The 24121-nt window shown below is 43.9% G+C and overlaps 2 protein-coding genes across 2 annotated transcripts in view; one reads left to right on the forward strand and one right to left on the reverse strand.

Annotated features, from left to right (window-relative positions):
* The window catches only part of PROZ (protein Z, vitamin K dependent plasma glycoprotein), a 42890-nt gene extending 24424 nt beyond the window's left edge, over positions 1-18466 (forward strand). The window contains exons 7-8 of the mRNA XM_075852538.1: positions 15290-15407; positions 15571-18466. Of these exons, the coding sequence (XP_075708653.1) occupies positions 15290-15407; positions 15571-16091 (639 nt within the window). The 3' untranslated portion in view covers positions 16092-18466. The remainder of the gene's footprint in view (positions 1-15289; positions 15408-15570) is intronic.
* Positions 18467-18828: 362 nt separating this feature from the next.
* PCID2 (PCI domain containing 2) overlaps positions 18829-24121 on the reverse strand; it is a 43453-nt gene continuing 38160 nt past the window's right edge. Inside the window, exons 13-15 of the mRNA XM_075852539.1 lie at positions 21628-21753; positions 20050-20173; positions 18829-19003 (exon numbers count right to left, since the gene is read on the reverse strand). Of these exons, the coding sequence (XP_075708654.1) occupies positions 18914-19003; positions 20050-20173; positions 21628-21753 (340 nt within the window). The 3' untranslated portion in view covers positions 18829-18913. The remainder of the gene's footprint in view (positions 19004-20049; positions 20174-21627; positions 21754-24121) is intronic.

The raw sequence follows: 24121 nt of genomic DNA on the forward strand, positions 1-24121 counted from the left end.
GTTTAAAAAAAAAATTATAATTTGAAAGCACGATGTGGTGTTCCCCCATTTTTATAACCAGCCAGATACAACACAGCAGCAGGCTAGCATTATCAGGGTGGGAAAGGCCACTGTTTTTGGGCTTTCCCAGATTGATAATAATAGCCTGCGGACACGCCAGTGCCCCTCCGTCACTACAGATGGTCGGGTACTGGATCGTACCCGGCTCTTCCCGATAACCTTGGTGGTGGTGGGTACCAGGTTAATAATGGGGGTTAGTGTTAGCCTCTTCATGTCTAATATTAAGCCCCGCCTTAGTAGATAAATAAAAATCCCACACACAACCCTCGTTATCCATTTTATTGAGAATAAAAAAAACGCCGTTATCGAAGTAGTCCTCGAATCTGAAGTAGTCCAATAACTGAACTTGTAAAAAAAACACAAACACACAAAAATAATTAGTAACACATAAAAAAGCAAAAAAAATTCTTATACTTACCTTTCCTGGGTCCAGCGCTGGAGCCGCAATGTCAGAGAGCTGAGCCCTATATCTAATCCGATCATATAGCCCAGGAAGTTCAAAGATTTTCTTGCAAATACACACTTTTCAAGATTAGCATATAAGCTGTTACCCCTTAACCGCAATAGGACTTGGCGGACGTGCTTCCGATGCGTCGTCAGATCAGGTGGGTAGATCAAGATGTCGTCCAGATAAACCACCACACAGACATAGAGAAGATCACAGAAGATGTCGTTTACAAACTCCTGAAACACCGCTGGAGCGTTAGACAGTCCAAGGGTATTACGAAATACTCATAGTTACCGTCTCGGACTTTGAATGCGGTTTTCCATTAGACATCCTGGCGAATACGGATCAGGTTATAGGCACAGCGTAAATCCTGGTTCATAAAAAATCTTGGCTCCATGAGTCCTGTTGAAGAGCACGGAGATAGGTGGCAAGGGGTACTTGTTATTTACCGTGATTAGGTTTAACCCTTTCCCGACCGATGACGAAAATGAACGTCATGGTCGGCTGCTAGATCGCGCATCATGACGTTAATTTTCATCAGTATTTCAAACTGTCACTCTGTGTAAACACAAAGTGACAAGGCCGCACTGACAACTGTCCTAGACAGCTGACACATCAGTCTTGCCGGTCAGCGGACCATCGCCGCTGCTTTCGGCAATTAACCCCTTAAGTGCGGCGACAGATTGCCGTCGCCGCATTTAAGTGGTTTGAAGCACATCGGCAGCCCCCATGACGTGATTGTGGGGGCTGCCGATGCTTGTTGTGGCAATCGGAGGATAGACAATAGCCTCCGGGTTGCCATGTACGGAGGCCTCGGAGGAGCAGCCTCCGGCCGGTCCTCTGAGACTTCCTGTCAGAGTGACAGTTACGTCACAATGACAGTTAGGGTATGTTCACACACACTAATTACGGACGTAATTAGGGCGTTTTTGCCCCAAATTACGTCCGAAAAATGCGCCTCAATAGCGTTGACAAACATCTGCCCATTGAAAGCAATGGGCTGACGTTTGTCTGTTCACACGAGGCGTATATTTACGCGCCGCTGTCAAATGACTACATGGTCTTCACTGACTTCATGGATATTATTAACAATAACCACATTTGGATGAAATTTACTTACACTATACACACTAAAGAAATCAATGTCTTAGATTTAAAAATCTCCCTGGATCCTGGTGGGGCTGTCCAAACCAATATCTATTGAAAAGAAACTGCCACAAACAGTTTCTTGCATTGGAAAAGTTTCCATCTACCGCCCCTTAAAAAAGGCATCCCAATTGGACAATATTTAAGAGCCAAAAGAAACTGCTCTAAAGAAACTGCCTTCCAACTAGAATGCGACACACTATATAAAAAATTCCTCGCACGTGGATACCCAAAGAAAACTCTGCATAGAGCCTATGCCAGAGCCAGGGCAACAATTAGGGACGATCTACTTTACAGCAGAAAGGAGAACGACAAATCCAATCCCAATAACAACAAACAATCTCCCCTCACGAGATGCATAGGGAATTTCGACAATTGCTCTCATCAAATCAAAAAGATCTTACAGAGACATTGGTCCATCTTACAGACAGACCCTGACCTCTGTGACACAATCTCCAATGTCCCCAACATCACATACCGGAGATATTCACGAAGAACCTTCGTGAATACCTGACACACAGCCACTACTCCAGACCAGCAACTTTACTAAAAAGTTGTCTTCCGCCCCCAACACTGGGATCCTTCCCGTGCGGTAGATGCTCTTTCTGTCCATCAATGCCAATGACAAAAACCTTCGTTAACCCAGTCGATGGTAAGATCTTTACCATCAAACAATTTATTAATTGTCAAAGAAGTGCCATTGTTTATGCTGCGCAATGCCCCTGCCCAAAATTATATGTGGGCAAGACCATTCAACAACTTCGTAGAAGAATTTCTAAGCATCTAAGCACTATCAACACAAAAGAAGATACACCTCTCTCTAAACACATGAGATTCCACCATCAAGGTGATACCAAAGCCCTAAAATTTTGGGGCATTACCCAAGTTAAGTTGGGCCCCAGAGCTGGCAATCTAGATAAAAAATTGCTGCAGGAAGAAGCCAAATGGATTCATAGGCTTAGATCTTTAAGCCCCAATGGACTTAACGAAGGCTTTACCTTTGTAGCCTTTCTATAGCCCTTTGCCTAATTTTGACTTACTCTGTCATACTACTTCTTGACAGTATTGTCATCCTGAAAGATTTCAACTATATCCCCACCTCTACAATGACATGATATCTCTTTATGTATGCATTTATTTATAATGTACTGTCACTAGATACGTCCATATGGACTTTCTGTCTCCTCCTTTTTCAAATAAACCAATATACTACATGAGAAGATATATCTGCTGCTCAACTATTCACCCCTCAAAGCCTGACAGGCTGTCCAGGTGGGACCCCTAGGGGTCCATATATTATATTATACTATTTTGTAACACCATCTGGTACTGCATTGGAATGCATGTGGAAAGGTCACCACCCTTTATAAACACTATAGCCTTTATCCCTACATTTGTTAGAGACATCTTAACTCCAGTGAGCATTGTTTGTACACACATAGATGGGAATACTTACCTTACCTTTAGTGGAGTCCGTTGCTGCCACAGCTCCAAGGTACTGGGACGTGTACATCTGCCCTCACAATCCTCGAAATCGGCTAAGTCCAACTGTGAATAGGATGCGCAAACGCATGCTACACATCCAGATTGTTACCACAAAAAAACAAAAAACTGACCAAGTCCAGCCGTGACTTTGGTGTATTTTCAAAGTGCCAAGACATGCGCACTTACCTTTATTAATGTGAAAATCGGCTAAGTATAGCCGTGTTCAAAGTACGCATGCGCCCCCGATACATGCAATCTGTCACTGAAAAATCAGCTAAGTACAGCCATGACTCTGGTGCGCGTGCGCGCCCGGCACTCTCGTATATTGAAATTCACAAAGTGCCCAGACATGCGCACTCATTCCCTGCAATGCCGAAATCGGCTAAGTATAGCAATGCACGGTGTACGCATGCGCCCCGTATATATCCAGACCACTATCATCAATAAGTCGGCTAAGTTCAGCCGAGACTACAATGCGCATGCGCGCCCGGCACATTCTAATTGGCTTTATAATACACCCTTGGAATTGGACAATTCATATGCCTGTCATCCAACATGGGGGTTTGGTCGGCAGACTGATTCCCTATAGGTTGCCACACAGGAGAATCCTGTTTGACGTATATCTCAATCAATCTTTAAAAGGAGTGACAATCCTTACGCGCCCCGTTGTGATCCCCTGAGGACGCTGTGTTAACAGCGAAACATGTCGGGGGGGCTAAATTCATCCTTTTAAGAGCCAGGCTCAATCAGCATTCAGAGCACGCTTACTACAGTGTATACATGCAGACTCGGCAGTCTGCAGCTGCTGCTTTGACATACACATTTAAAATTCAATCACCCTATACTCTGTCTAGCAACAGTGCAGACAGAGTCTTAAAGAGCGTGTGCTGCTAAATTAACAGTGGCTAAAAATTTTAACTGTACGTGTCCCCTTGGACATCTTTAATGTTAAATAATAAAAGTTAAATTTTAACCCTTTCAGTTAGTAGTTGGGAAATTGGTTTTCAGTGTGCCTCTGGCACATTGGTCTCTTGCTGTCAAATGACGGCGCTTAAATAGACGCCCACGTCAAAGAAGTGACCTGTCACTTCTTGGGGCGTAATTGGAGCCGTTATTCATTGACTCCAATGAAAAGCAGCGCCAATTACGTCCGTAATGGACGCGGCGTTCAAGCGCCTGCACATGCCGATACGGCTGAAATTACGGGAATGTTTTCTCCTGAAAACATCCCCGTAATTTCAGCCGTTACGGACGCTGTCGTGTGAACATACCCTTAGAGTACATTACACTACGTGTGTAGTGTAATGTACTCTAGCAGCGATCAAAATGAACACGTTAAAAAAGTACACATATTTGGTATCACCGCGTTCGTAACGACCCAACTATAAAACTGTAATGTTATTTTTCACCGCACGATGAATACCCCCCAAAAAAACTAAAAACTACAACAGAATCGCAATTTTTTTGGTCGCCACCCCTCCCAAAATAAAGAATAAAAAGTGATCAAAAAGTTGCATGTACCCAAAAATAGTACCAATAAAAACGTCTATCCGTCCCACAAAAAACAAGCCCTTACACAGCTTTTTTGACTGCAAAATAAAAAAATGATGGCTCTCAGAATATGGTGACACAGAATATTTTTTTTTTTTTATAAATAAGTGATTTTATTGTGCAAACGCTAAAAAAAGGAAAAAACCTATATACATATGTTATCGCCGTAATCGTACCAACTCGCAGAATAAAGTAAAAATGTAATTTATAGCGTACGGTGAACACCGCAAAAAAAAACCTAAAAAACGTTGTCAGAATTCCTGGTTTTTTGTCAGGATTGCAAAAAAATGTAATAAAAAGTGATAAAAAAAATTGCATGTACCCCAAAATGGTACCAATGAAAACTACAGATTGTCCCGCAACAATTAAAGCCCTTGCACGGCTCAAGTGGTGAAAAATGTGAAGAGTGTCCAAAAGCGGATAAGATCGGGCACCATTTATCACTCCGACACCGGCCACAGATCTATGAAATATAATTTATTTACCCCATTATTGTACCCTCTTATTATGCCCTGATGTACCCCTCACAGATTACATATGCCCCCACAGTATAAACTGAAATACCAGCGAAACCCCAAACAAAACTACTGCCAAGCAAAATCTGCGCTCCAACAGCAAAATTACACTCCCTTTCTTCTGAGCCCTGCAGCGTCCCCAAGCAGCAGTTTGCGCTCCCACATATATAGCATCGCCATACCCGGCAGAACCCGCTTAACGTTTTATGAGGTATTTGTCTTCCGTGGCACAAACTGGGCACAACATATTAAGCACTAAAATGGCATATCAGTGTAAAATTTCAATTTTCACTTTGAACCATCCGCTGTGCATTAACCCCTTTGCGCACTATGACTTAATTGCCCGTCATGGTGCGGGGGTTGATGCATGGAGCCGGTTCACATGCTGAGCCTGCTCCATATTGAGCAGGTGTCAGCTGTGTATTACAGCTGACACCCGGGACTAACGGACAGGTACAGCGATCGCTCTTTTACAGAAGCCTGTAAGAATAACAATATACTGCAATACATTAGTATTGCAGTGTATTGTACCAGCGATCCAATGATCGCTGGATCAAGTCCCCTAAGGGGATTAATAAAATGTGTAGAAGAATTAAAGTTATTAGTAGAGAGAATTTTTTTTAAAGTTAAAAAAAAAAATCCTTTTCCCATTTTTCTTGTAAAGTAATATAAAAAAATGAACAAAATTTGTATCGCTACGTCCGTAAAAGTCAGTACTATTACAATATACCATTATTTAATTCGCACGGTGAACACCTTAAAAAAATGTTATAATTGAAACCGCCAACATCGCTGTTTGTTTTTTTTGGTCACCTTAGCTCTAAAAAAAAAAAATGTAATACAACTTTTTAATCACTTTTTATGTACCAAAAAATGGTACCAATAAAAACTACAGCTCCCCCCACAAGAAATAAGCCCTCACACCACTCTATTGATGGAAAAATAAAAAAGTTATGGCTCTTGGAAGGCGGGGAGTGAAAATCTAAAATAAGAAAGCAAAAAATGGATCAGTCCTGAAAGGGTTAATTCATTTCTAATGAAAAAACGTATGACCACACATGGGGTATTTCCGTACTCGGGAGAAATTGCTTTATAAAAAATGGTTGTTTTTTTCCTCCTTTATCCCTTGTGAAAATGAGAAAATTGATATTAATTTTCGCGCCCTAAGGGCAGATTCAGACGAACGTTGCGTTTTTGCGCGCGCAAACAACGCTGCGTTTTGCGCACGCAAAAAACATTTGACAGCTGCGTGTGTCATCCGTGTATGATGCGCGGCTGCGTGATTTTCGTGCAGCCGCCATCATAGAGATGAGGCTAGTCGACGCCCGTCACTGTCCAAGGTGCTGAAAGAGCTAACTGATCGGCAGTAATTCTTTCAGCACCCTCGACAGTGAATGCCGAACACAATATCGAGAAACCTGTTAAAAAAAAAGAAAAAGTTCGTACTTACCGAGAACTTCCCGGCCGTTGCCTTGGTGACGCGTCCTTGGTGACGCGCCTCTCTTGACATCGGGCCCCATTTCCCTGGATGACGCGGCAGTCCATGTGACCGCTGCAGCCTGTGCTTGGCCTGTGATTGGCTAGAGCTGTCACTTGGACTAAATTGTCATCCCGGGAGGTCAGACTGGAGGAAGAAGCCGGGAGTTATCGGTAAGTCAGAACTTCGTTTTTCTTTACAGGTTCATGTTTATTGGGATCGGTAGTCACTGTCCATGCTGCTGAAACAGTTTAACTCTTTCAGCACCCTGGACAGTGACTATCTCCTGACGTCGCGTACCGGAAATTTTTTTGCCGGGTTCGGCCAAAACAAGTTCGGCCGAACCCGGTGAAGTTCGGTTCGATTGTCCGGGTTCGCTCATCTCAAAGACACTCCATTTGGATGTTTGGAAACAGAAAAGCACGTGGTGCTTTTCTGGTTACATTCATCCTTTTGACAGCTGGTGCGCTGTTTCAGTCGGTTCGCACGGAAGTGCTTCCGTGCGACCTGCGTGGTTTTCACGCACCCATTGACTTCAATGGATGCGTGATGCGCGAAATACACGGAGATATTGAACCTGTCGCATTTTGTACGCAGCGAACAAACGCTGCGCACAAATCACGCACTGTTTGAACTGCCCCATTGACTTCTATAGGGCTGTGCGTGGCGCGCGAAAAATACGCGGCCTGCACGCACGAAAATCACGCTCGTGTGAATCCCCCCTAATTCTAATAAACTCTGCAAAAGACCCGTGGGGTCTAAATGCTCACTATACCCCTAGAAAAATGCCTTGAAGGTTTTTCCAAAATGGGGTCACTTTTGGTGGGTTTCCACTGTTTTGGTCCCTCCAAATGCGACATTGCACCGAAAACCATTCCAGCAAAATCAGAAATCCAAAATCCAAATGGCACTCCTTCCCTTCTGAGCCCTGCTGTGGGTCCAAACAGCAGTTTATTACCACATATGGGGTATTGTCGTAATCGGGAGACATTGCTTTACAAACGTTGAGGTGCATTTTCTTCGTTATTCCTTGTAAATAGAGATGAGCGAACCGGGACAACCGAACCCGGTTTCGGTCCGAACATCGGGAAAAGTTCGGTTCGCAGCGAATCCGAACTTCACCGGGTTCGGCCGAACCCGTTTTGACCGAACCCGGCTACATTTTGGCGCCTGCCACATGTTAGATGCAAACGGCTCTCCCAGCCAATCGGGAGGCAGCATTGGGGCGGGCTCAAGCCTGCAATAAAAGTCTATGCACGGAGCTCAGCGGCCATTTTAAAGACATGAGCTGTAGGGATAGCATCTCTGTGCAGTTAGGGAAAGCTTTAGGAATCTAAAAGCCAGGAATCCAGCAATCGAAGGGGCTCATCCACTACAGCGGGAGTCTACTCTCAACATCCAAATTGCAATACAAATTGTCCATTTGCCAAGCCAGTGTGTGAATAAGCTTTTAGAAGGGGCTCATCCCCGTTGCATGGGTTAACCTAACAATCCAACTTGCAATACAGGCAGCCTTTGTAGTACTACAACGCCCAGCATTCCCTGAGTGCACAGTGGCTGATAGAAATTCTCATTCATTGCCATTTGCCAAGCCAGTGTGTGAATACGCTTTTAGAAGGGGCTCATCCCTATTAACATAACAATCCAACTTGCAATACAGGCAGCCTTTGTAGTACTACAACGCCCAGCATTCCCTGAGTGCACCACGGCGTGGCTGATAGAAATTCTCATTCATTGCCATTTGCCTAGCCAGTGTGTGACTACGCTTTTAGAAGGGGCTCATCCCCGTTGCATCCAACTTGCAATACAGGAAGCTGAGGCAGCCTTTGTAGTACTATAACGCCCAGCATTCCCTGAGTCAGTGCAGTGGCTGATAGAAATTCTCATTTATTGCCATTTGCCAAGCCAGTGTGTGAATACGCTTTTAGAAGGGGCTCATCCCCGGCCGTTAACATAACAATCCAAACTGCAATACAGGCAGCCTTTGTAGTACTACAACGCCCAGAATTCCCTGAGTGCAACGCGGCGTGGCTGATAGAAATTCTAATTCATTGCCATTTGCCAAGCCAGTGGGTGAATAAGCTTTTAGAAGGGGCTCATCCACGTTAACATAACAATCCAACTTGCAATACAGGCAGCCTTTGTAGTACTACAATGCTCAGCATTCCCTGAGTGCACCGCGGCGTGGCTGATAGAAATTCTCATTCATTGCCATTTGCCAATCCAGTGTTTGAATACAATTTTAGAAGGGGCTCATCCCCGGCCGTTAACATAACAATCCAACTTGCAATACAGGCAGCCTTTGTAGTACTACAACGCCCAGCATTCCCTGAGTGCACCGCAGCGTGGCTGATAGAAATTCTCATTCATTGCCATTTGCCAAGCCAGTGTGTCAATACACTTTTAGAAGGAGCTCATCCCCGGCCGTTAACATAACAATCCAACTTGCAATACAGGCAGCCTTTGTAGTACTGCAACGCCCAGCATTCCCTGAGTGCACCGCGACGTGGCTGAAAGAAATTCTCATTCATTGCCATTTGCCAAGCCAGTGTGTCAATACGCTTTTAGAAGGGGCTCATCCCCGGCCGTTAACATAACAATCCAACTTGCAATACAGGCAGCCTTTGTAGTACTGCAACGCCCAGCATTCCCTGAGTGCACCGCGGCGTGGCTGATAGAAATTCTCATTCATTGCCATTTGCCAAGCCAGTGTGTGAATAAGCTTTTAGAAGGGGCTCATCCCCGTTAACATAATAATCCAACTTGCAATACAGGCAGCCTTTGTAGTACTACAACGCCCAGCATTCCCTGAGTGCACCGCGGCGTGGCTGATAGAAATTCTCTTTCATTGCCATTTGCCAAGCCAGTGTGTGAATGCGCTTTTAGAAGGGGCTCATCCCCGTTGCATCCAACTTGCAATACAGGCAGCTGAGGCAGCCTTTGTAGTACTACAACGCCCAGCATTCCCTGAGTCAGTGCAGTGGCTGATAGAAATTCTCATTCATTGCCATTTGCCAAGCCAGTGTGTGAATACAATTTTAGAAGGGGCTCATCCCCGGCCGTTAACATAACAATCCAACTTGCAATACAGGCAGCCTTTGTAATACTACAACGCCCAGCATTCCCTGAGTCAGTGCAGTGGCTGATAGAAATTCTCATTCATTGCCATTTTCCAAGCCAGTGTGTCAGTACGCTTTTAGAAGGGGCTCATCCCCGGCCGTTAACATAACAATCCAACTTGCAATACAGGCAGCCTTTGTAGTACTACAACGACTAGCATTCCCTGAGTGCACCGCGGCGTGGCTGATAGAAATTCTCATTAATTGCCATTTGCCAAGCCAGTGTGTGACTACGCTTTTAGAAGGGGCTCATCCCCGTTGCATCCAACTTGCAATACAGGCAGCTGAGGCAGCCTTTGTAGTACTACAACGCCCAGCATTCCCTGAGTCAGTGCAGTGGCTGATAGAAATTCTCATTCATTACCATTTGCCAAGCCAGTGTGTGAATACGCTTTTAGAAGGGGCTCATCCCCGTTGCATCCAACTTGCAATACAGGCAGCTGAGGCAGCCTTTGTAGTACTACAACGCCCAGCATTCCCTGAGTCAGTGCAGTGGCTGATAGAAATTCTCATTCATTGCCATTTGCCAAGCCAGTGTGTGAATAGGCTTTTAGAAGGGGCTCATCCCCGGGGTTTTGATTCAACTTGCTGCACTCCAGCAGTGAAATGTCTGGTAAAAAAAAGGTTGTGAAAGGACGGGGTAGAGGAAAAAACACCCATGCCGTGTCCTCTTTTTATCTTGGGGATTGTAAAATTCTGCCACAGTTTATTTTCCACATCTTTTGTTCCAAAGGAAGCCTTGGCTTGATATTCCATGTTGTCTGTGTCTGCCTAGTAACCGACGCTGGTCCTCATACACAGCAGTGACAGCACCATCCGCAGTACCTCTGACAAGTCTCAGAAAAACAACCACAGGGCTTTGTCCTGTCCACTCTTTTTTAATGTGCTGCTGTGCTGTTGATGCAGCTACTACTACCACCACCACCCGTGCTGTCAGTAGTCCACCACCACCACTACTACTACCAGTCAACCGCCACCAATCCACCCCCAGTGCCGTCTGCTACAAGCAGGGCTGCCCCACCACAGGGCTTTGTCCTGTGAGTTGTGACTGTCCAGTGTCTTTTAATGTGCTGCTACTACTACCACCCTTGCTGTCCGTTGGCTACCTCTACTACCACCAATACACCTCCACTGCCGTCTGCTACAAGCAGGCCTGAGGCCAGCCCCACCACAGGGCTTTGTCCTGTGACTGTCCAGTCTCTTTTAATGTGCTGCTACTACTACTACCACCCTTGCTGTCTGTTGGCTACCTCTACTACCACCAATACACCTCCACTGCCGTCTGCTAAAAGCAGGCCTGAGGCCTGCCCCACCACAGGGCTTTGTCCTGTGACTGTCCAGTCTGTTTTAATGTGCTGCTACTACTACAGAATATCCAAGTAATTCTGACATTGTTTTTTCGTCACATATGGTACTTTATTTTAGTGGTAAAAGTAGACTGATAAAATTTGTGGAAATGAATTAAAAAATGGAAGAAATTTTGTAAAAATTAAAATGTTTCCCTATTTTGAATTGCAATATGTCACATATGTACACACATACTGTACAATTTTTTTAAATTAAATATATATTTCCATCTCTTTACTCTATTTTTTTCAAAAGTGCTTCCAAAATAAAGTACAACATGTGACGAAAAAACAATGTCAGAATTACTTGGATATTCAAAACTTTCACAGAGTTATTCTCTGATAAAGTAAGACATACCAGATTTAACAAATCTGGCTTGGTCATTAAGGTCCAAACAGGCCCAGTCATTAAGGGGTTAACCCATGGTAAACGATGAACGGTCACAGTAATCCATCCTTTTTCTTCACGAAAAAAAAGTTATTAGTTCAGAGTGACGGACTCCTACCTGTAATCTCAGAGGTTTGGTGATGGACAACCTCTGCCGTGCCGGACCCTATCCTGTCTATCAACAGAAGCGACTGCCAGAGGTTTTTCTAAAGGAACATTGATCAAGTAGAGATGGTCTACTAAGTCCTGCTGGATGATGTTTGCAGCTGCTCCACAAGCCAAGTAAGCGGATACAGAGTGCGATCCTTTACCGATGAAGATAGACACAGTAATCGAAGTCTTGGAGAGAATTTAGTGGTCTAGGGAGATTCACCTAGGATTGTCTCTCTAATCAAGCCTAGGAGCTGCAGTTTCTCAGCTTTTAAGGGCATTGGCGCACAAAATGTCCCTTGTGGTGACAGTACAGACATAACCCAGTCGAACGTCTGCATTGCCATTTCTGGTCGGACAGTCGAAGTCTGTCTACCTGCATAGGCACCTCCGGAGGGCCTTTTCTCCCGACGAACTTCCAGAGTGCGCTTTTGGATCCTCATATCGATCTGGGTTGCCAGAAGTATTAGGGCATCCAAGGTAGCAGGAAGCTCTCGAGCTGCGAGTTATTCCTTTATTTGAGAGGCAAGGCCTTGCCAGAAAGTTGACACTAAGGCCTCATTATTCCAAGCCAACTCCACCGCCAGCATACAGAAGGAGATGGCATATTCCTTTGAGGGTAAGCAGTGAGGCAGCTGCATAGGATGTCCGACCCGGTTCCTCTAACACTGTGCAGAAAGTCTCTAGAAACAGTGGAGAATTCCGGGCCCTATCTTTCCAAGATGGGCTTTGCCCATGCCGGGGCTTTGCCAGAGAGGAGAGAAATAATAAAAGCGACCTTGGCCTCATCAGAGGGGAAGAGATGGGCACGTAACTTGAAGTGGATCGTACACTGGTTGATGAAGCCTCTACAGGTCTTAGGATCCCCGTCGTATCAAGGGGGTAGAGGCAATGAAACTGCAGACCCAGGACAGCCAGGAGGGATAGCAGGTGGTGGAGCAGCAGAAGCAGCCAGAGGAGGTACAGAAGGAAGATCCAAACAGCTAATTATGGAGTTTAGAGCCTGTAGGAGTTGATCCCGGTGTGCGTGAAGGTCACGCGTTTTCGCTAGCATAATCTGGACCGCGGTTTTGTGTTGCGAAGCGGTATCCATGGCCTGAGCCTACTGTCCCGACTATGGGGTATGTGGACCCACTAGGCCGCTCTGCCGTAGCGTAGTAGTAGCTGGCCGAAGAACACTCATTGATAGTCTTTAGGACAAGAGTACCTGGATAGAACATTTGGCAGACACCTAGCGTAGCAGACACCTGGCATAGCAGACACCTGGCGTAGATGACACTTGGCACAGATGATGAACTCAATGCCGACACTAGACTTCGCACTGGTACAAACACAATTACTGGATACAGGAACAGAGGATACAACTAAGATGGGCAGACAAAATAACGCTCAGGCAAGGAGGAAGAGGGCAGAGTCCATTTTATAGTCCAGGGTGCGTTGAGTTTGGATAGGGAGCATTTTACAGGTGCGCTGGTCCCTTCAGGCCGGAAACGAGAGCACGCGCACACTGTAGGAGAGACATTGGAGCAGAGGGGGCGCTTGTGCTACCGTCTCCAGGGAGGGAGATGCTGGCAGGAGTACATTGGTCTGTGGTCGCTGGAGGGTAAGTGATGCTGGCGGTCCGCCACCGCGGCCATTACAACTGGTCTCCTGGGTCATAGCATCTGCTGCATCAGATACTGTCTGCCCTGCCTCCAGTACGTTGGGTTACCTCTACCTTAGTTTTGTTATGACAATTTGTCTAGCCTGTGCATCCTCGTCCGGACTGTAAAAACTCTCCTGTGACCATTTCTCAGATGTAATCATGGTCCTGACATGTGCAGCATTATCTTGATGCTTCATATGATCTCTCAGGGCTGTTTGGAGTATCACTCTTTTATCTTAGAGCTGCAGAGCAGAGTATCAATCTCCTCCTGTTGGCTTAGAAGAACCTGCAAACTGAGAACAGCTTCCCAGGGATTTGCTCATTCCTGTCCTTCCATACACTTATTACAATGCTATAGGAGTCAAGGGTCCGGAACTAGGCACCCACTCAAGGACGGGAATAACTACTACTACTCAATTCCACTTTTCTATTCTTAGCAAATATATTAAATTTAGCAAACATTTTTATACAATACAATCCCACTTACAGGCACCAAATGTGGAATATTACAGTGGATTCAAGGATTGTATGAATACAGAAATCAAACACAATAGCTTAAGAGAATAACAAATGACATTACTTAATATTAAACAAAATAAAGCAGTACATAGACTATTTGCATTAGTGAGGAGATATATTCATGAAAAACATCAAGCATCAGCACATAAAGGAGCATCAAATAAGCAAGCAAACAAGTAAAGCAAATCAAGCCGCAAATAAGAATAATCAAAAGTTACTTTGGTTCAATCCTGGGGAAGCTCTGTCGTGAATCAATGACCCAGGAATACAAACTACAAGGTAGTGTGTGGTCTCAAGACGTCTATTCTAAATGACTATCTTTTTATAAACCAGAGTTATTGTTTAACCAGTGCAATTCCCCAGAACAGCCTTACACACCCAAATTCCTTATCAATTAATGGGGTTGTCTAGTTTAGAAAACCCATTGTCATACACACTATTAGGAAATTCTGATTTAATAAAGGGGGTCCTATGTTGAGGATCCTCATTTCTTGGCCAGAGTTGAGAGCGGTTACAAAAATAGTCTCTCATGCCGAAGGACCTGTTTTGTCCTGCATTACACAGACAGCCCATTCATATGAATAGACAGTGTAATGCTTAATTTCTACTGTGGTGGTGCTGCAGGGCAATTGAACACTTACTATCAGGTTTCCCTACAGATTACAGCTGATCGCTGGGGGTTCCAGCAGGAAAAGACTGTCATCAGCTTACTATCAAGGGACACTTCTAACAAGTAGGGGTTGTTCAAAGCGGAGGACCTCTTAAAGGAATTTATGTACATGGGATGAGCCCTTACTTTCAGGAATTTTTTTGTATGGTCATCTTGCCAGGTACCCCATACAATATATCATGATCAGGGCATTTATAAAAACTATTAAGGGCATTAGGAGATTAAAGGAATTTTCCCATAATCGATATTTATCACCTATCCACAGGAAAGGTGATAAATATCTGATCAGTGGGGGTCTGACTGCGCGGAACCGCACTGATCCTGAGAATGGGCTTACCTTGCCATCCCTTTACGCCCCATGTGAATGGAGCGATACTGCACATGCTTGACCACCACTCCATTCACTTACTATCTCCAGAAGCCCCGTAGTGAGTGAAAACTAATGGAGCGGTGGCTGAGCACGTGCCATACCACTCCGTTCATATGGGGCGCACGGGGACGGCAAGGTAAGCCCGTTCTCAGGATCAGTGGGGGTCTCAGCGTTTGGACGCCCACCGATCAGATATTTATCACCTCTTAATGCCCTTAATAGTTTTCATAAACGCCCTCAAAGTGGTAAGGAATTAAAACACAAAGTATATTACAGAGTTGTATACCTTTACAATTTGTTTTAACGATTCAGTTTAATTTACTAAACTATTGTTTCCACTGTGACCCTAGGAACTTACACAAGAGTAAATTACTTAAAATTTATTTTATTTTTCTTTTAGGTACTACTATTGAATTCAGAAGGGATGCCTTACTGCAGTGGAGTCATAATCAACCAGTCTTTGGTACTTACAACTGCAAAGTGCATAAGTCAGCAGGGTCCAATCTTCATTGTTGCGGGTAGGAACCAATCATATTTGTCATTATTTTGATTGGAAAGGTTTTAATACTTGACTTCATACAGGATTTTGAGGCTCTTTATGTAGCTATTTTTTATTTATTTTTTTAAATATAAGAAGGCGCATGATCTAATCTTGACTAAAATCTGTATGAAATTTTACAGGAAACCAAGATATTGAGAATATGCAAAAGATCAAGGTGGCAAGCTATCGTATCCACATAAAATATTCCAGGGACAATGGAGACAATAACGTTGCTCTGCTTAAACTCGAAGAAGGTATCAAGTTCCACAAACATATTCTACCCATCTGCATCCCCCAGAAAGACTTTGCAGAGAATGTGCTGATTCCACGTGTCCCAGGTACAGTGAGTGGCTGGACGCTGGACTCAGGGGAGCATGGCATGGGAACGATGCCCATTCAATTTACTGTAACAGAGACTGACAAGGCAACTTGTGAAGCTGCTTTTAATGTAACACAAACGAACCGAATGTTTTGTGGATCATCAAACAAGAACATAGACTCTGCACTGGCTGATGGAAGCCATTTTTCTATCCAACACAATGGTGTATGGTTCTTGACCGGGATGATGGGATCAATAAATCATGAATCACGGAACACAAATCTGTTTCCATTTACCAAAATATCCAGATATATCATGTGGTTAAAGCAGAACAGTAGCTAATGTATTACTGTTAATAATGCAAATGCTGATATATATGCTTTAGTTGTCAGTTTATATGTCAAGTTGTCTATAATATATATTTACTATTCAAAAGACCATTTTATAGATTAAAAAAAATCAAGTTATATGTAAATAAGAATTTCGCAGAAGTGAACACAAATCTGAATTTAAATCAAACACGTTTTCTAACAAAATTGAATAAAAGTTCAGGAACATTTCATTTTTAGAAGAAACACAAGTTGTAATATGACCAGGACCAAATTTTCCTACAGGCACCGAGGCCTACCGGGTGCTCAGTGAAGAAAACATTTACATATGAATACACTGAAACAGTGCGATCGTATTTAAAATGATGTGTATATGTGTATCTATAGGTTATTTGGAACTCACATCCCAAGGGGAAGGCTGCAGGGGGCGCTAAATATTGAGAAGGGCATCACAATGTTCTGCTTTATGTTGCACCTACATCGGCAGAAACCAAGGTATTAGACTACCTGTGGCTACAGGCTCCTAACATGTAAATCCGGCATTGGATATTAGTATTTAAAAAAAAAAAATGCTCATTTTGATGTCCTTTTTTAAAAAAAATTTTAGTGGTGTGATTGTTTTTAACTCCTTAACGCCGAAGGACGGATATATCCGTCCTCAGCAGCTGCTAGTTCGCGCAGGAGGACGGATATATCCGTCCTGTGATGGCGCGGGTACTGAGACTGTACCCACGCGATCAGCGGCAGGAGCACGGCTGTTATACACAGCCTGGCTCCTGCTGCAACTGCCGGAATCGAAGCGCGCTTCGATTCCGGTAGTTTAACCCATTAAATGCCGCTGTCAATAGTGACAGCGGCATCTAATGTGTTTGACAGAGGGAGGGAGCTCCCTCTGTCACCCGATCGGCGCCCCCGCAAACAAATCGCGGGTCGCCGTCGGGTTTCCATGACGGCCGGGGGTCTAACAAAGACCCCCAGGTCTGCCTTCAGCATCTGCCTGTTAGGCGATGCCGGAGGCATGACCTAACAGATTGCCTGTCAGTTTTACACTGACAGTATACCAAAGCATTATTGCCTAAGTATACCAAAGCATTATAAATGCGATCGGCACATCGCATAGTGAAGTCTCCTGGTGGGACTAAAAAAAAAATGTCAATCAGTTAAATACAGTTTGTAGAAAAAAATAATAATAATTACAGTCAAAATCAAATAAAACTACTTTTTTTGCCCAAAAAGTGGTTTTATTCAGTAAAAGTGTCAAAACAAATCACACATACACATATATGGTATCCCCGTGATCGTAACAACTTGACCAATAAAATTAACACATTAATTAAACCGCCGGATGAAAGGCGTCCAAAAAAAACGCAAAAAACAACGGCAAAATTCTCTCTTTTCTCCCATTCTCCCCATAAAAAATAAAATAAAAGTTAATCTATAAGTCCTATGTACTCCAAAATAGTACTAATGAAAACTACACATTGGCCCGCAAAAATCAAGCCCACATACGGCCACATCGACGGAAAAATAAAAAAATGACGGCTCTTGGAACGCGGCGATGCAAAAACAAGTAATTTTTTTCTAAAAGGCTTTTTATTGTGCAAACGTAGGAAAACATATAAAACCCTTACATATTTGGTATCCCCGTAATCGTGCCGACCCATAGAATAAAGTGAACATGTTATTTACGCTGCATAGTAAACGGCGTAAATTTAGAACGTGAAAATTAATGCTGGAATAGCTGCTTATTTTCAATTCTCTCCTAAAATAAAGTTAATAAAAGTTAATCAATATATTATAAGCATCTAAAAATGGTGCAATTACAAAATACAACTCGTCCTGCAAAAAACAAGCCCTCATATGGCTATGTCGACGGAATAAAAAAAAAGTTACGACTTTTGGAATGCAACCGTGAAAAAACAAAAAATAATCCTTGGTCATTAACGTGCAAAATGGCCCGGTCATTAAGGGGTTAAGTTGCAGGGGTTATCCGACTTGTGAATTCTTTTTTCAGGAATTCTTTGATGGCTGGTTGTATCTGGATTGTTTTTAAGGTTTTAAAATAGCTGCAAGTTTGATAAAACAAAAAAGAATCAGTACTCACCGCTTCTTTTCCCCGGCGATCAAGTGCGGACACTTTGGAAGTCTTCACGGTCTTTGTTTACAAGCCGAGAGCATGTGACAACTGCAGCCAATCAGATTGCTCAGTGGTCACGTGCCATATTCCTGCCATCACCTCTCAGCGCCGGGAGCTATGATGTTAGGAAAATAACACATATCCTCTGAGCCCTCAGTCGGATAACCCCTTTTGAGAAATAGTTCCTGAAAATGTCCCTTTAAATGTTTTTACAGAAAATAAAATGTGCATTAGTGACTATAAGAACACAACATGCGGTTTGTAGTTTCCTTTCTTTTCTATTGATGTCAATGGGCACACAACACATCAAGGGCACGCTGATATTACTTAAATGCAATTTTATAAAAGCTGTACGTTAATGCAGAAGTCCTGTACTAGTCAGTAGTGTTGTGCAGAGAAAAGAAATGTTATGGGGTCGTTTGCTTTACCTAGCAATGTTTCCCTATCATTCTAGGGATTGTTAGGGTTCCCAGCAGTCAGAACAGAATCTGAAGCAGGTAATACAAAAAAAATGGTTTTATTGAACAGTGAACACTTTACATATAGAGCAAAAGTAATGTACAACTTAGAAAGAAATATAGAAAGTTACTTGTACGAATTGATGATATTAAAAACATGGCATTGCAGAAAAAGAAAAGAAAACCAGTGTCTGGGTCCCGTGTCCTGCTGATCGTTCATCAACCTTAGTGTGACCGTTGTTAACTGATGGTTGACAGGGGAGGAAAGGGATTTTGCCTGCTGACCACAAGCTTTTGATGCTGATGAGAGATGTAGCCTTTAATGTGTCCCTATAAAGGAAATAGCACAAGTCACTTTATAGAAGAATAAAAAAATATCTGTTTCCAATTACCTTTTTAAGAGTCGACAAATTCTGTAAAACAAGGTTACATGGTGTAATACTACACTGGAGCACAGGGGAGCAGGGAAACAGTCTATACGGCACCCTTGCTTGCGGCTCAAAAGACAAAACTACTTACATTGAATTCTATGTAAACAGGTTAGTCTTTACGGGCCCCAACAGAGCGGGGTCTATAGATTCCCCCTTACATCAACTTCTGTGTTGAAAAAATATTAACACCACTACACGGTCACCCATTTTCACATTAGTGTGATCTCACTTCTTTACATAGTAGTGCATAACAGTCAAAAAATATAGATAACACTCTTTCTATGGAAAAGTGCATTTTGATGAATGCACTATGAACTCACACAGCAGGAGATCAGGCCAGGAAAACACACACACACACACACACACACACACACACACACACGCACGCACGCACGCTTTTGATGCAGTTTTTGAGCCATACACGAAATGGACACAAAAGAAAGGAGATGCATCAGTCTTTTATTTATACCTTTTCTTCCGTTTGGATCCATTTCTGCCTTTGGCTCAAAAAACCAAGGCAAAAACTGCATCAAAACTGTGAATGTGGTCCTGTCCTAAAGGAAGACGACTTGTGGGTGAGAAGTTTGGTCTTTCAACCCTCAGTTTTATCAGACAGCAAACCCCCCATTGACTAGTTGCCATAGCCACTCTCTCTACTCTGTCTGATCTCTCTCTGATGTTAATGGGACCACCTCTTTAGGGAAATGGGGTTTTCAATCTCGATTTGTTTTTCTTGGCTTAATATCCCTTATCTCACCAATATGATGCAACCTTCATGTGAGAGGACACATTGTAAACATTATCAATAAAATGCTTTTTCCAAATGATCAAAATTTTCCTTTAAAACAATAAATAAAGAAATATGTAGTAATTCAATACAGACACATCATTGGACCTGTCGAGAGTCATTCTCTAAATAAATGTTGAAAATATTCATTAATTTACCATGTAGATCAGATTAGCTATGATACAATTGACTTCATCGATATCCACATCTTCCACTTGCATAAGTTTCAGAGCAACCAGAAAGGCATCCAGAGAAAGTTGATGTGTCCGAAGTAACAAATATCTGCAGAACAGGTAAAGCATTTGGTCAAGTATAAAAATATAAACACCCCATCCCCAAAATAAATGAATGGCTATCCATGTAATTCATGGATGGCCCTAGTCTGCCAGAGCAAAAGGACTGCTGCATGCCGCTGCCCAGTAGGACATCGGGACAGGGGTTTTCGCAATGCAAAGTATGATGCTTCATGCACACGGCCGTAGCTGTGGGCACGGTCTGTGATTCCAGCACGGACGGGCTGCGGAGTGTCATCCGTTGGCCATCCGCAATCACAGACCTTGCACACACAAAATGTGCATTGATTTCAATGAGCCCAGACCGCAAATGTGGACCGTATAATGGCATGTCCTATTTTTTTTGCAATCCAAACTCCGGGTAACCACGGTCGTGTGCATCGGCCCATAGGTTAACATGTGTATACTATCCGCAATCGCTGCTCCGCAATTGCACATACTATACGGCCGCAAATTCACGGTCAGGTGCATGAGTTCTTACTCATCTTTCAATGTACATTTAAATTGTAAATAAGGAGTTTTCCTTTAAGATTTTTTTTTTTTTTTGTTATGACATTTAAAACCTAGGTTACATTTTTCAGGAGAAGCTTTTTATGGGAAAAAAAGTTTAAACATTAAAATTTGACATTCGACAGATCATTGTACTGTCTGTAAAAGTTCTCACGGTGGACTGGTTGCACTGATATAATGTATATCTAATGAGTGATGACAATTGTACTGCGTGTGATAAAAGCAACTGTAGCAAGATAGAAAGTAAAAAGTCCTTTACTAGTGCTGCTTTTGGATGAGATCATCATTCCTTATGGTAATACATTTGTGCTGCATACACAATAGGTCATGATAGCACCAGGATCAATGTTAACATGTAGGCCCTGTTCACACTGTGGTTTTTTTTGCAGGCAGAAAATTCTGCTCCGGTTTTTTTAGCCTATGTTCACACAGAGTTTTTTGATGAGTTTTTTGACGCGGAAACCGCGCCACAAAACTCGTCAAGAACGGCCCTAAAATGCCTTCCATTGATTTCAATGGGAGGCGGGGGCAGTTTTCTCCCGCGAGCGGTAAAACCGCCTCGCGGGAGAAAGAAGGGACATGCTCTATCTTCGGGCGTTTACGCCTCTGACCTCCCATTGACTTCAATGGGAGGCAGAGAAAGCGTATTTCGCTGTGTTTTATGTCCGCGGCGCTCAATGGCCGCGGGCAAAAAACGCAGCGAAAATCAGCGTGCAGGGAGAGGAAAATCTGCCTCAAACTTCCAAACAAAATTTTGAGGCAGAAATTCCGCCTGCAAAAAACTCTGTGTGAACATGGCCTTAAAGTGGTTTTGCACCACGGGCGTTTTTTCCCCGCAAATTATGGCCCGTTTTTTTTACCTCTTTCTGCTGTGATGTTGTAACCTTATGTTGCATATGACACAAATTTAAACACTGGCGTGCTTAAACTTACACTTTCTTAAAAAGATTCCTGTATGTGATTATCTTCAGTTTCTCCAGGATCAGGAAGATGCCGCAACGGATGAAAAAAGTTTCATGTTTGGTTAAAGCCTCAGTCAGCAATAAAAGATTCCCTTCACTGAAAACATAAATGCAAAGGTTACTTGTGACTCAAAACGGACTTCCAAGAATACGTTCTCAATACAACATAGCACCTAGAAAGAAGTGTACAGCGCCTTTAAGAAAAGAAGTGCGCAGCTCAAAGCAGATCAGTATATTTCTGGGGAGCCAGGCCTTAGTTTATGAACCCCTCCGACAATAGGGAGCAATGTACACTATTCACTTCTGTAATAATACACGTAATATAGCATACTGGACTTGACACAGTAATACTATGACATACTATGTCTGGGACTAACCAATTGGCACTAAAGTTCATCAAAATTCTTCCAGATGACCAAATCTGGGAGCAGCATGCAGAAAAGCTAAGAGGGAGGCATTCAGAATGGTTGTCGCAGCAGAGAATAGCAGATTGGCTTGTGTGGCTGTTAAAGGGGTTTTCTAGATGTAAGAAACTAAAGCTTAAACATTGTATAATGAAACATTTTGCACCTTTACAATATACTTGGTGTTTCAAGTCCTCAACATTTTCAAGATCTCTGCGTTCTGTCAGTAAATGGAAATATTCTTGTTTATAGCTGGAGACTGAAAGCCTCTCCTGATCCACAATTTGTTAAAGAGGCTCTGTCATCAGATTATAAGTGCCCTATATCCTACATCAGGGGTCTCAAACTCGGCCGGGTAAGTGGGCCGCATATAGAAAAAATGGGAAGTTGACGGGCCGCATTACTTTCAAATTTGATACAATACAAAATTATTGTTAATCAATTAGTTATTTGAACTACTATAACACTATATTACTAGAATAATAATACTACATTACTATAATAATAGCGCTAGGTTTAAAATTTTAGATATTTCTCCACATGCTTATTTCAACAATCCAGCTTTCCAGTTTAAGTGTCGCTAAATGCAGTCCGGCGGCTCAGTTAGCACACATGTCAAGATTGGGCAGCCCGTTTTTAGATAGTGCCGCAGTGCCCTCTGTGGATGCTGCCGCAGTGCCCTCTGTGGATGCTGCCGCAGTGCCCTCTGTGGATAATGCAACACACCCCTAGATAAGGCCACAGTGCCCTCTGTAGATAAGGCCACAGTGCCCTCTGTAGATAAGGCCACAGTGCCCTCTGTAGATAATGCAACACACCCCTAGATAATGCCAGTGTCCTCTTCAGATACTGCCACACACCCACTTGTAGATAATGCCACAGTGCCCGCTGTAGAGGCTGCCACAGTGCCCTCTGTAGAGGCTGCCACAGTGCCCTCTGTAGAGGCTGCCACAGTGCCCTCTGTAGAGGCTGCCACAGTGCACTCTGTAGAGGCTGCCAAAGTGCCCTCAGTAGAGGCTGCCAAAGTGCCCTCTGTAGAGGCTGCCCCAGTGCCCTCTGTAGAGGCTGCCCCAGTGCCCTCTGTAGAGGCTGCCCCAGTGCCCTCTGTAGAGGCTGCCCCAGTGCCCTCTGTAGAGGCTGCCAAAGTGCCCTCTGTAGAGGCTGCCCCAGTGCCCTCTGTAGAGGCTGCCCCAGTGCCCTCTGTAGAGGCTGCCCCAGTGATGTCAGGGGCTTGCCCAGAGCTGGAGTCCCGGAGCAGAGCCGCTTCTGGCACTCTGCCTGGGATTCCAGCTCTGCTCCTGACATCACTGTCCATATATGGACAGAGATGTCAGGGGCAACCCCAGAGCTTGAGTCCCAGGCAGAGCGCTAGTAGGCTCTTCCTGGGACTCCAGCTGTGCTCCTGAAATCACTGGGACTCCTGCTCTGGGGAAGCCCCTGACACCATTGTCGATGTATGGACAGCGATGTCAGAGGCTTCCCCAGAGTCCCGGAGCAGAGCCGATAATAGCGCTCTGCCCGGGACTCCGCTCTGGGGAAGACCCTGACACACTGTCCATATATGGGCAGCGATGTCAGGGAATTCCACAGAGTCCCGGAGCAGAGCCTGTACTGGCGCTCTGCCCGGGACTCCGGCTCTGGGGAAGCCCCAGACATCGCTGTTCATATGTGGACAGCGATGTCAGGGAATTCCAGCGTCTCGGAGCAGAGCCGATACTAGCGGCTCTGTGTCCCGCGGGCCGCAAATGACAGACCCAGGGGCCACATGCGGCCCGCGGGCCGCGTGCTTGAGACCCCTGTCCTACATAATCTGCTCGGCGCTGTAATGTAGATAACAGCAGTGGTTTTTATTTTGAAAAACTATTATTTTTGAGCAAGTTATGAGCAATTTTAGATTTATGCTAATTAGTTTCTTAATAGACAACTGGGCGTGTTTTTATATTTTACCAACTGGGCATTGTTAAGAGGAGTGTATGACGCTGACCAATCAGTGACCACTCAGTGTCATACACTTCTCATTGTTACAGTGTGATTGTGTAGTGAAAGAAGCTGGGCTGGAAC

The sequence above is a fragment of the Rhinoderma darwinii genome, chromosome 2 (assembly GCF_050947455.1).
Source record: "Rhinoderma darwinii isolate aRhiDar2 chromosome 2, aRhiDar2.hap1, whole genome shotgun sequence".
NCBI classification, from domain to species: domain Eukaryota; kingdom Metazoa; phylum Chordata; class Amphibia; order Anura; family Rhinodermatidae; genus Rhinoderma; species Rhinoderma darwinii.